The sequence below is a fragment of the Panthera tigris genome, chromosome B2, assembly GCF_018350195.1.
Source record: "Panthera tigris isolate Pti1 chromosome B2, P.tigris_Pti1_mat1.1, whole genome shotgun sequence".
NCBI lineage: Eukaryota > Metazoa > Chordata > Mammalia > Carnivora > Felidae > Panthera > Panthera tigris.
Window position 1 is genome coordinate 104,710,600 of NC_056664.1, and position 13,603 is coordinate 104,724,202.

The following is a 13,603-nucleotide window of genomic DNA, read 5'->3' on the forward strand; positions in this document are numbered from 1 at the left end:
CACACACACCTTATTTTTAGGGTTCAGTTTTCATTTCATTCAATAAATATATAGCGAGTGTCTATTCGAAAGGCATTTTGCTTGGAACTGGGGCTGCAGAAGTCTTCAAAATATACAAAATGAACACCCTTTGAAGCTTACATGCTAGTGAGGCAGAAAATAAACAAGGAAACGAACTGATCATGATAGGTGCTATGAAGAAATAAAACTGGGTTATTTATAGGGAGGACTAATGTAGTTAGAAAAGGTCTCTCCGAGAAGGTGAGTGTTGTGATAAACTTTGCACCAACAGGAGGAAGAGCATTCCAGGCAAAGAAAATAATTAGAGCAAAGGCTCTAAGATTGGAGCAAAAAGAACATTTTGTGACTTGAGCAGAATGTTCTCGAAGGAAGAGTGGTTACTATATAAGGTCAGAGTTGTAGACAGGGGCCAAATCATGTAGGCTCTTGGAGAAAACTATTTTAATATTTACATAGAAAAGTGGCAAAACCTAATTATGTACAGTATATTTACGGTTTTGTAGTTAAATATGGCAGATTGGACATGTACATTTATATTCCCTGCCTCTCGAAATCTACTAAAATGACAGAAGACTAAAAACAATAATAAAAATAAATGCTGATGAAATTTTAACAAAATGTGAAAGCTAGGAAAAGGATAGACGAGTAGAAACTAACTTGGATAAGAAGAGAAGTCAACAAAAACAAGTCACTTCATACACCAGAACTCAGGAAATGTTCAGAAATTAAAGACCTGACACATCTGAAAACCATATTAAAACTGGCCTGAAAAGAGGAACATTTTGCTGAAAAGTCTGAATAAAGAGCAGTTAGAACCATCTCCAGATTTCCTCCAACACTAGGTTGCCAAGTGACTGATCTTTCCGTCCAAGACAGAAGGCTACAGGTTTGGTTTTATGAAGAAAATGAACCAGCAAGATTATAATGTCAGAAATGCACAGCTAAGTGGAGGGGGGGCGGGGAGGAGTCAAGGTGTTGGACTGTAAGTGGGGAAGAGTGAAAGCTAAATACTAAATTACGAGGCTCCTAGCCATTTCCCCCAACACATTCTGATGTCTGATATGTGTCTTCCAGTCAGGAGATTAAAAAATTCTTCTCCAGGGAATATCATTGGTCCAAAAGATAAGACCTACAGATAAGGAAAGTCCTTCAATGAAACAGCCAATATCCCAGGTTATTACTCTGTAGGGAGGACAATTGGCAAGCAGACAATGGGCTGTTATACAAATTTACAATAGTTTTCTTTAGTGTCTCATTCTTAAATATGAATGGATACTCAAGGATCACTAGGCATTAGAGTACAGCCTGTAGCAGTAAAGTTGAAAACCAAATGATGAAAAAGGAAAAAACAAAACTCTGAAGAAACAGAGACAACAAATGAAGGAGGAAAAAAATACTTAAAGGAAACTACAATTAATATCTTCAGAGAGACAAAAAAAAAAAAGATATTTAATCCCTGAATCAAAAAGGAAATAGCTCTTGGGATTAAAAACACAATAGCAGAATCTATGTATGTATGTATGTATGTATGTATGTATGTATCTATCTGTCTATCTATCTATCTATCTATCTATCTATCTATCTATCTATCTATCTCAATAGAGAGCCAAAAGGTAACCACGAAATTCTCAGAAAAGAAAACAAAAAGAACAAGAGATAAAAAACAGGATCTTCTTCAGGGCAGCTATCATGTGTTATCTACTATACTCTGTGCCCAGCATCACTTCTGGAAACAGATCTTTTCAATACTGTTGAACTCCAGGGTGGATTACAAAGCTTATGTATGTTATAGTAATTTAGAATTCTTTATTTGGAATTATTCATGTATCAATGACTATTTTTTGGTCAAAAATCCACAGATATTATAGAATCCAAATTCTAAATAAATGGCAAATTGAAAAGCTTGAAACAAACCAGCAGGACATAGGAAGAGGTTTAATGAAGCTGAAGAAGGAAAGAGCCTCAGTAAAGCTCCACGAGGTTGAAATTTTTCCAGAGTGCACACTATTTCAGCTCCAATATCTAACAGTGCCTAGCACAGATTAGGCTCTCCATCAATACGATCTTGTAGGATGAGTGACTGAACAAACAAGCCAAAAGAACGAATGAGTGAATGAATGAGAGCTCCCATAGAAGACTTAGGGCAGTAGAACTCATTGCTGCCACAGCTACCGCGCCCGATTGAAATCCCGGAGTCAGCGCAGGTACCGGCTCCTCCTTCGGTGGGTGGAGCTCTGCGCTCGCTTCTCTCCGCCCCTCTTGCCGGTCGGTGCAGCCGCCGCCACCACCGCCGCCGCGGTCGCCGCTTGCAAGGGCTTCTGGGAGCCGAGTCTCGGGGTCTCGGGGAAGGGGCGCAGGTAGCCGCCATTTTGAGTTGCGAACCTTGTCGCTACGCTCAACGCTAGGGGCGGAGTGGCGACCCCACTGTTACCTGCAGCGGACGCCGCAACCGGGGACTGGGAAGTTAGGACAGCAGATCGTGCCACATTAATGGGTAAGTGGGAGTGATACAGGCCAGTTTGGGTGAAGCTTGGGTTTGGTCCCTTTGGGGGTTGCTGGTTCCAGGGGTCACTGTATTTAGCCCTTTCCTTGCGAAGGCTTGAGGACCAGGCCATTCTGCCAGGGTTTTTTGCAGGGTTCCCTGAGGGACACATTGGTGGCGGGGGCGTGGCAGCCGGACCTTTTCCTTGCTGACGCGACGGTGCGGGGGATTACAGATCCTTGCAGCCAGCCGGGCTGGCCCTCGGAAGGAGCCTTAAACGGCCGAGCTCATCCTGCCCGGTGCGGCTTCACCGTGCCTTGGTAGCTCCGTTCTCGGAGGTACACGGTCTGGTCAAATGTTGCCATTCAGTCCTAGGACCTAGTGTCTGTGTGGGTCCGGCAGCTTATTAGAAGTTCCACAGTGTCCAGAATACCGCACGGCTGGCCCCGGGGGCCTACTTGTCGCACGCTCGCGGTCCGCCAGCTTCCCTCCTCCACCTGGATGTCGACGCGGGACTGGGTGGGATAGATGCTTCTAATAGCTCCGTTCCAAGATGAAAATTTAACAAGTGTTTGCTCAGTAATGCATGAGAGGCGAAGGATTCGAAAGGTGTGCAACGAGATAGTGATACTTCAAAAGAATATGACATCGGCATTTACTCTTAGGCTTTTAAAAGCATTTTACGTCTGACTTGATGTCTCTTAATTACAGCACTCAGTAAGCGATTTTCTTTTTTGGTAAACAAGAAACAGCCTTATCCTTTAGCTCTTTAAGTACTGCTTGTTTGGTTATAGGGGCTGTAGTCAGAACACTTACCCCTTTGTACCAGCCTTATATTTTTACTAATACGCATCCAGACCCGTAGAAATGGAGGCTTTAGGGGCACAAGAAATTCCGTTAATATATATTAGAAGAAGTTCAAGATGCAATTACTTGCCCAACCTCAAAACAGTTTTTCAAAAAGCTGAGTGAAAAATAAGCTTATAACTGGGAGAAGAGAGAGAGAGAGAGAAAGAATCTCTGTTCTGCAGTCTCAAAGTATCTGAATGGCATTTCTTATATTTAAAATAACTTGTATGAGATGGTAACCTTTGAAGTAGTCTTTAAAGTTATTTTACAGAAAAGGGAACAATCCTCTCTGGTGAGGTACCCTTAGAGATTGTTCTTGGACTATATGTCTCCTTTAAAGCAATTGCAGTGAGGATGCAGGTATTAAATAGTTAGTACCAGAAAAAGGAACAAATGATACATGAGTTGTTGGGGGTAGATTTTATTTGGTTACCATTTATATTAAAGATTTTAATGTGGGCACCTAGATTAATGATTAATTAGAAGTAGTGTCCAGTGTGTAGGCTGGAGAGGCACAAGGTAACTGAAGTAGATGTGGGGAGAAAATACTAGAACTTGTTTCTTTACCTTTTAAAACTATTCTATAAAAATTTTTTCTATTTGTGAATTTTGTAATGGGAGAGATTATTAGGCTAGTAATACTTGTATATAAATAAACATTGAGGATGAATACACAAATTTATTTATTTATTTATTTATTTATTTATTTATTTATTTATTTAGAGAGAAGAGCACAAGTGGGAAAGGGGCAGAGGGAGAGGGAGAGAGAATCCCAAGCACGCTCTGCACTCTTAGCCTGATGTGTTGTGGGGCTTGATCTCATGAAGTGTGAGATCATGACCTGAGCCCAAATCAAGAGTTTGATGTGTAACTGACTGAGCCACTCATGCGCCCTTGCACAAATATATTTTGCATACGTAAGGATATGTGATCAAAAAAAGATTAGAGGCCGATGGCCTCGAAAAGCCTAATGTGTAGGTGATAAACATTAAGAGACTTATTACTATGAACATTTCATTTTGCTAAAATATTTTGTATTTATTGAGCATAAGTCAACAACTAATGTTGAAGTCCAGTTTGTTCTGTAGTGAACTCATCTTTTTCTCATCTCAGAGCCAAAGCTGTTATTAATGAGCCAGAATGTTTATATATGAAATACTTAGGGAATACTGCTGCACACTGTTTTTATTAATAAAGTTAGATTGAGCTGTTTCTAATGATAAGTATTTGTAGGTCCACACAGTATTATTGAAATCAATTCATTAATTATTTTAAAGAAGGATTTTGGTCAAGTATAAATATACCTTAATTGCTGTAATGTACATGTGTTAAGTTCAGAGGCACAAAGTATCTTTCACATCATTCTGAAGTGCTCAGCCTTTTCCATTCTACTTTTAGCTCCACCACTAATGAAATTTCTCTCACTGTCTTTACCAGTGACCTAATTATCAAATCTGATGCCTTGTGTGGCACCTGGCTTATTGTAGGCACTTAGATTTGCTGGATGAATCAAAGAATGAATAAATCAAGTGGTCTGTTTTCAGTGCTACTATAAATTAAATACAACCTTGTCTTTTGAATTCTCTTCTCTTTCCTCTTTCTTCTGGTTCTCTTATTTCTCTGACCTATTTCTTTTTGGTCCTTTGCTCCTTTTCCCACTAAGAGATAAACATCCTCAAGATTTCAATCCTTGGTCACCTTTCTTTTATAGCTGTACATGATCGTGGATTATCAATTAGGATTCTTCCTGGGGTTTGACCCATATTTTTAACCATCTATAGGTCTAAATTTCCTGTATGTGTCCTAAGTATTATAAATTGAACACATTTAAAATGAAAGTTACTATACATGTATTAGAATGGCTACAATTAACAACAACAAAATTCTGGCAGTACCAACTGTAGCAGAACAAAGAGCAACAGGAACTCTTACACATTGCTTGATGGGAGTACAAAATGGTACAATACTTTGCTGTTTGGCAGTTTCTTATAAAATGGGAGGCATAAACTTACCATGTTATCCATCAGTCCTACTTCTAAATATTTACCCGAGAGAAATGAAAACATATTTACACAAAAACCTGTACATGAATATTTATAACATTTATTCATAATTGTACTAAATTAGAAACAACCTAAATGTCCTTCAACTAATGAATCGAGCAACTGTGATATAAGCATGCAATTGAATACTACTCAACAATAAGGAATGAATTATTGATATATGCCAACAATATGGATCTCATAGATACACTATGCTAAATGAAAGAAGCCAATTCAAGACTATACACTGTTTTTATTCCACTTACTGTGAAATTCAGGAAAAGTCAGAACTGTGGAGATAGAGAACAAGTCAGTGATTGCCAGGTATTAAGGGTGGAAGAGGGGCTAATTGGAGCAGCATGAGGAAGTTTTTTATTTTTTATTAAAAAAAAATGTTTTTTAATGTCTATTTACTTCTGGCGGGGGGGAGGGGCAGAGAGAGAAGGAGACACAGAATCTGAAGCAGGCTCCAGGCTCTGAGCTGTCAGCACAGAGCCTGACCTGGGGCTCAAACCCATGAACCGAACTGTGAGATCATGACCAGAGCCAAAGTCGGATGCTCAACTGACTGAGCCACCCAGACACCCCAGCATGACAAAGTTTTTTAGGGGTCATGGAGCTGTTTGTATCTTGATTGTGATGGTTTTATGCTGTGCATTTGTCAAATTCATAGAACTTTATACCAAAGGAGTGCTTGTTTTACTGTATGTAACTTTAAAAAGAAAAGTTTATTGTTTTCATCTCAAAAACAAGCTAGCAATCAAACAAAACCATCCCTCTGATACTCCATCTGTATTCCCTGTCTTGGCTTATTTTGTCATTGTACTGAAATAGCTCAAGCTAAAAACCATAGGGTTTCCTAAACTCCTTTTTCTTATTCACCTCATATTTCTTATATTTATTTGGTCTCTTATTCTTTTTGAATCAATTTCTGCAATGTTTCTGGAATCAACAGTCTTCTACATTTCCAGTGTAACTATTAATTTAGTTCTGGTCTTCATCATCAAAGTTCAAAACAATCTTTTCTTTAATTTCTTTAATTCTGTTCCTTAGGATCAAATCCAAATTTCTCAACCTCATTGCAGGAACCATAGGTGTTCTTAGTTACATTTCTAGCTTTATCTCCTGCTTTTTCTCCCATGAATTTAATTTAGGCACACTTAATTTCTTACTGTTTTGTGATTATGCCAGTTTTCTGCAAGAACTGTGCCTTTGCATGTATTCCCTCTGCTTGAAATGCTTGTTCCTTCCCTTTCCCTTTTCATCCTCTTTCCTGGCAAATTCTTGCTCTTCTTTTAAGATAACTGTGAAGATTTTCAGAGCTCCCTGAGGCACAGTTAGTTGCTAGGTCTTCTGGGCTTTCACGGGATTCAATGCATATGTTTCAGCTACTCTACTAATTACAGTATAATTTGCTACTTCATTAGTCTGTCTTTGACATCAGAGATAGCAGATAAATGCCAACCTTCTTTTTCTTCTGTTTACTTCATAGTGTTAATTGATCACAATATTCTCTTTGGTTTCTGAAAGTAAAATTATTATATTATTTTAAATGTAACATGTTACATAAAATACTGTAAGTGCACTTGTAAGAAAATGTTTATATAAATGTTAATGTTTTTAAATACATTTATAATAAAACTACTTAAAAATATATAAGTATTTCAGCATTTAAAGAGAACTAATTATACCATAGTACTGCAAACTAGTATTGCAGTCATGACTGAAGTCATGACCCATGCAGCCTTAGTTTTTGTTTTTTTTTTTTAATTTTTTTTAACATTTTATTTTATTTTTGGGGGGAGACAGAGCATGAACAGGGGAGAGGCAGAGCCACCGACTGAGCCACCAGGCGCCCCCAGTCTTAGTTCTGAAGGCAGCACTTTAAGTAAATAAAAGAAGCCAGACCCCCAAAAATATTTGACCTGTGCTTATTGAAGCCTAATACCATGTTCCCTTGAAAATAAGGTATTTCATTCTGGCCATTTCTTGATCTTGTTGGGAGCATAACTTAGGAGGTTTTTTTTTTTTCAATTCTTTTTTTTTTTTAAATGTTATTTTGGAGCCGCGTGGGTGGTTCAGTTGGTTAAGGATCCAACTGTGGCTCAAGTTACGATCTTACGGTTCATGGGTTCGAGCCCCACGTCTGGCTCTCCGCTGACAGCTGAGAGCCTAGAACCTGCTTTGGATTCTGTGTTTCCCTCTCTCTCTGCTCCTCCCCTGCTTGTGCATGCACACACTCTCACTCTCAAAAATAAATAAACATTAAAAAATAAAAAGTTTTTTAAAAAAAATTATTATTATTTACTTATTTTGAGAGAGAGAGGGAGAGAGAGAAAGAGAGAGAGAATTCCAACCAGGCTTTGCCCTTCAGCGCAGAGCTTGATGTGGGGCTCCATCTCACAAACCATGACATCATGAGCTGAGCCAAAATCAAGAGTCAACTGCTTAACCGACTGAGCCACTCAGGCACCCCTAGAAGTTTTTTACCCAACTATTTCATGATTGATAATTTCCTGGCTGACAGTGAATATAAGACGTTTCCTACTTCAGAAAGGTTAAAACAGCAGGCTTTGGGGAGTGCATCTTAAAACCAGTGAAGTTAGGGTAATGACTTTATCTGTGTTTAGACCAAAATCTATTATTTGTTTGATAGTTTAGTCCTTAAAATATTTGGTCCTTTTGCCCCAATTTTGTTATGGGAATGAGGGAATGTATTCTTTGTACATGATCTTTAGAATGGATTTTGTAATTCTATTTAAGCAGTAAGCATGAACTTAGTTTTCCTAGAGTAAACATTTCATGTTGTTTTGAGAGTTACAAGTATCTGTTTCTTCTCTCCTAACCTTAAGATGCCATGGCTAGTCCAGGGAAAGATAACTATAGAATGAAAAGTTATAAGAACAAAGCCCTAAACCCCCAAGAGATGCGCAGACGAAGAGAAGAAGAAGGAATACAGCTTCGAAAACAAAAAAGGGAAGAACAGGTAGGTGTTTCAAAATATTTAATTCTGTTTATCACAAAACTGTATAGATTTTAGAAGTTGCGTTATTATTGCTTATTTTTAGATAATTTTAAATGAAAAAGTGTTTTAGGAAATTGAATATAAGCCTATCCTTTAATTTGTTAGACTCCAGGAGTAATTCATGAATCAGAAACCTGTACTATTTTTAATCATTGAGAGGAACAGCTTTTCTGTTCTATTGATAAAACTTTTCTGTTAATTATATTTTATCCCAGTGCTAAGGATTTTTTACCCTTAAGCCTGTTTAGATCACTTCTGTTTGTCATTGTAAAATTCTTCCCCAAAAAATATTGTATTCATTTGTTGCTTTGTGGTTTTCACAGTTCTTGCTTTTAAGTTAATTGTAGTCATCTTCCTATGCTGATCATACTGTTCCTTCTGTAGTCTCATCAGCCAGCTAGATCTCTAAGACTTCTCTGTTCTGAACTTTGTATATGTGACATAAGGAATAGAAACATCATTAGAAAGAGTGCCTCTCAATGCTTTTCATTCCAAGTTATACTTAAGTTTAGAAATATTTATAAGTAATTAAGAGGGTATAGTCTTCACATGCGTAAATTAAAATTAATGTGCAGAAAGGGCTAGCAATGAAGAAAGTAGAGAAAGACCCTGTTTTATAAATATGATTTGTCATCTCCCTATCTGTATTATCTAGCACAGTCCTAACTATATTATAGTAGGAACTCAAAAAAAAATTAAAAAAATCTGTTGAGTGAATGATTAGAAAGAACTATACTGGCTGAAGAAGAGTGGTAATTATTTAGCTATCAAAAAGAATATGATACCAGAAATTTTCCTCTCTATTTTGATGTAGGAAATGTATCTATGCATCCTACTCAGTGACTTCTCTATGCTTTATTTCTCTTATCTTTTTTTTCTTTATTATTTTTTTCACTTCTGAAATAATAAGGATAGGGCCATCTTTCCTGAGAGTTGTTCTCTATTCCTTATTAATCTGATATACTAAGTGTGTTAATATGCCACATTATTTTTCTTAGGTAACTAATTTGCTTTTTTATTAAGATTTCTTGGAAAAAATTTTGAAAAATTTTTAGACATCTAATACACTAGTGTGAGCATATGTGCTTTTACAAGTACTATAAAACATAAATGTGTACTGCACTGAAGGGACCCGCCATTGGTAAAAGATCTGAAATTAAGAATGACTTACAGCAATCTGCAGGATAGAGGCTAACCTAGCTTGGAAAGTTTAACTTCTCAAAGATTATTAAGGTCTTCATGGCATAGTGATTGAGAAACACCTAAAATATTTGGAATTTTAAGTGATAAGATTATTAGTTTGTTTTGTACACTTAAATGAAAAATATAATTCTATGGGAATTCAGTGTTTTATGTATAAAGTGTTTGTTCTTTATTACAGCTGTTCAAACGCAGAAATGTCTCTTTGCCCAGAAATGATGAATCTATGCTAGAAAGTCCAATCCAGGATCCAGATATCAGTTCCACTGTACCTATTCCAGAGGTAGATATTACAAAAATATATTTCAGATTCTACTTCAATAATATTTTGGAGGTAGTGGATACAGCAAATATTATTCATATAAAATATTTAAATGATAAATTATATTTTCTGTGTTTTAGGAAGAAGTTATCACCACAGATATGGTTCAGATGATTTTTTCTAATAACGCTGATCAACAGCTTACAGCAACACAGAAATTTAGAAAGCTGCTTTCTAAAGGCAAGAATTATTATTTTACGAATTGATTTTTAATAAGCAATTTAATTTAGTACATTTATCTTATAAAACCAGAAAATTTAATCATTTAATAAAAGAAGGCTATGGGTCATTACTTTTTCTAGATCAACATGATAAAATAAGCTTTAAAATTTGCTAATGCTAATGGATAATGAACTGAACTTGTAATGACACGATTTAAAATTGATGTCACTTTTTTTTTCCCTCCAAATTTGTATTTAAATTCTAGTTAGTTAACATATAGTGTATATTGGTTGCAGAAGTAGAATTTAGTAATTCATTGCTTACATATAACCTCCAGTGCTCATCATACCAAGTGCGCTCCTTAACCCATCACCCATTTCAGTATGCTTATTTGATATTACAAGATTCTGCACTAGAGTTTTATTTATTGGATTTTTTTTTTAAGGCACTCTTCTTTGTCTGTACATCTTAATTTTTCTTTAAAATGTACTTTTAAATAAGATATATTTTTGGAGGGGGTCCCTGGATGGCTCAGTCGAGTAAGCGTCCAACTCTTGATTTTGGCTCATGTCATGATCTCACAGTTAGTGAGTTTAAGCCCTATGTCAGGCTACACAGTGATAGCACAGAGCCTGCTTGGGATTCTCTCTCTCTCCTTCTCTGTCTTCCCCTCCCCTGCTTGCGCACACACACGCTGTCTCTTTCTCTCTCAAAATAAAAAACTTTTTAAAAAATATCTATTTTTTTTTAATAAAGTTAATTAATTAATTATTTTTTTTTTAAGTAGGCACCACACCCAGCATGGCGCTTGAACTCACTCAAAACCTGGAGCTCAAGAGTCTTATGCTATACTGACTGATAAATAAGGAACACTAACCGAGAAGTTGCTGGGGAACCATAAGAATATACTTTTTGTTGAAACCAAGGGAGAAGAAAGACTTTTTGGTACTTAGATTGCCAATCGCTAAAATATCTTGGTTTTATTTTTGCGTATCTTTGTTTGAAAATTTCCTAGAGATTTTGTGGTTCTCAAAAGTCCTCTGCATTTCATGAAAATTTATGAAGAATACTAATAGTTCAGTAGCATTTCTGTAAATAATGGATTATACTCTGACAAAATGGAACCTAACTTGACTGGAAAGCATTAGCAATGGTTGACAGGGAAGGGGACATCCCTGGAAAGTGGAGTATGCTTATGAAGAATTAGAGGGAACATTATCTTTCGGTTGGTGTTTCGAATGTTAGACTGAAATACTCCATGTTGCGAAGGTGACCTCTGAAATAGCCTTCAGCTTACAAAATTAAATATTTGTATAGGAAATATTTTAGGATTTGTCTTACTGTGGTCAATGTAAAAGAATTTGCAGTAAACATTGCAATTAGGAGAACATTTGTTTACTTCAAGTACATATACCTGAGGCTTTTAAACTTGGTCAGTGAAACCTAGGAAAGTTATTTTGTGTGTCCTGTTAATTGACACCGGGACCAGATTATTGTCTTTTTGTGTCATGTAATAACTTAATTCTTTTTAATTTTTAGAACCTAATCCACCAATTGATCAGGTTATACAGAAACCAGGAGTTGTACAGAGATTTGTGAAATTTCTTGAAAGAAATGAAAATTGTACTTTACAAGTGAGTTCTAAAGTTTTCTTTCTTAATTCTTTCCAGAAATAACATGTGATTAAAGTTTCTAGTGAAAGTAAGTTCTACAGTACTGAATATATTTAAGCATTCAGGAATAAAGGGAGAGGTGGTGCCACCTGTCTGGCCCTGGTCATGTTTGCAATGCTGGTTTCTCCTAGGAACGTTTGTTCTGTTAAACAATTTTGGGAAAAGTATATAAAGTCATTCTTAATTTAATAAAAATTTTGTAGCTGTCAACCTTTAATAAATTTTTTGTTTTAGAAAACCTCAAAATATTAATGGGTAAATTTTTTTGACCCTTAGCTAATTAGGGTTGTAACATTTTAGTATAAGCTCTTTTACCTCTTAAAATATTTTTATGTGATTAAGTGTTTTTTTTGAAAAAAAAAAAAAAAAAAAGAACTAATCAATATAATTTACTGATTATAAAAAGTTAGGTTTGTCCAAAAGAGCATTGCTTCTGTCAGAATACCTGACTCTTTAATACTAAACATTAGTTTTGTGAATTATAATTTCAGATGTGTTCATATTGTTCATGATTTTATACATTTTCAGTATATTTTTTTCAGTTCTTATTTTTCCAGATTGAGTCTTTTTTTTTAATGTTTTTATTATTTATTTTTGAGAGAAGGAGCAGGGGAGGGGCAGAAAGGACGACAGAGGATCTGAAATGGGCTCTGAGCTGTCAGCACAGAGCCTGCTGTGGGGCACAAACTCACAAACCTTGAGATTATGACCTGAGCCTAAGTTGGACGCTCAACCGACTGAGCTACCCAGGCGCCCCAGATTGAGTCCTTTTTCAAAATTAAGAGTTTTTATTTATGAAATCTGATTAATTTTACTAGTTGTAAATCAGTCTTCCAGGTTGTTCAGCTAAGTCTTTACTCTCCCTCTTTCCTTTCTTTTTGACATTTCTTTGGTGCTCTCACTTATTCTACTTCTATTTTTCCTTAGTTTGAAGCTGCATGGGCATTAACTAATATAGCATCTGGAACTTTTCTGCATACCAAGGTAGTGATTGAAACTGGAGCTGTTCCAATTTTTATCAAACTTCTTAATTCAGAACATGAAGATGTGCAAGAACAGGTATATGTTTCTAATATGAATGGTTATGTTTACTAGATTTTCATGTTTTCTTGAGAGTTGCATGTGCATTTCATTTCTTAAAACACAGTAATTTCTATTTGGTGTCAAATTAGAATGAAAGTAGAATGCACTGTCTCAGGCATAATCCTGGGTTCTCTGTATGATCTCAACTATCAAAAATTACTATTCCCATGTATAACAGAGCATACTGAGACCCAGAAAGTTAGTAATTTACCCAAAGTCACAGTGAATGGCTGAACCAAGTTTTAAACCTGGGCTGGTCTGACTCCTCATTCTTTGCTTGTCCATAGATTATTTTTTTGTTGTTGTTGTTGTTTTTAAATATCACATTATTTTTAATAGAACTGTTTTAAAATAAACATAAATAAATTCTCATAGTTGTTGTAAGAGGTAAATTTTAATCACATATGATTTGTACCAACAAAAGAAAATAAAATGTGGTATTTTTGTTTTGAACTGTTTTTATGGCAAATTTATCTGTTGTCCATTCATCTGTTTAGTTTTATATATACAGTATATGGGGTTTTTCCCCCCACATAGCATTGATATTAGGAGCCTTTTCTAATGACATTAATTATTCTTCCAAGAAGATTTATTGATTACTCATTATCTAGTCAGATATATTACCATAATTTGTTATCTATCCCTCAGTTATATTATACATCGTGTTATTTCTAGCTTATTAATGTTACTGATATGTGAGGAACATTATATATCAATCTTTATCTGTCTCTTGATTATTTCATT

At 35.8% G+C, this 13,603-nt stretch overlaps 1 protein-coding gene across 4 annotated transcripts in view; it reads left to right on the top strand.

The window, feature by feature from the left end:
• Positions 1–2,370: 2,370 nt before the first annotated feature.
• KPNA5 (karyopherin subunit alpha 5) overlaps positions 2,371–13,603 on the top strand; it is a 55,114-nt gene continuing 43,881 nt past the window's right edge. For 2 of the 4 annotated variants that reach the window (XR_006217834.1, XM_042987058.1), the window contains exons 1-6: positions 2,371–2,515; positions 8,247–8,380; positions 9,801–9,902; positions 10,022–10,121; positions 11,643–11,737; positions 12,704–12,835. Coding sequence is in view for 3 of the 4 variants with exons in the window: in XM_042987058.1 (XP_042842992.1) it covers positions 2,512–2,515; positions 8,247–8,380; positions 9,801–9,902; positions 10,022–10,121; positions 11,643–11,737; positions 12,704–12,835 (567 nt within the window). In the remaining variant the exon portion in view is untranslated. The remainder of the gene's footprint in view (positions 2,516–8,246; positions 8,381–9,800; positions 9,903–10,021; positions 10,122–11,642; positions 11,738–12,703; positions 12,836–13,603) is intronic. The other 2 variants (XM_042987059.1, XM_007078691.3) reach the window with 2 other exon arrangements.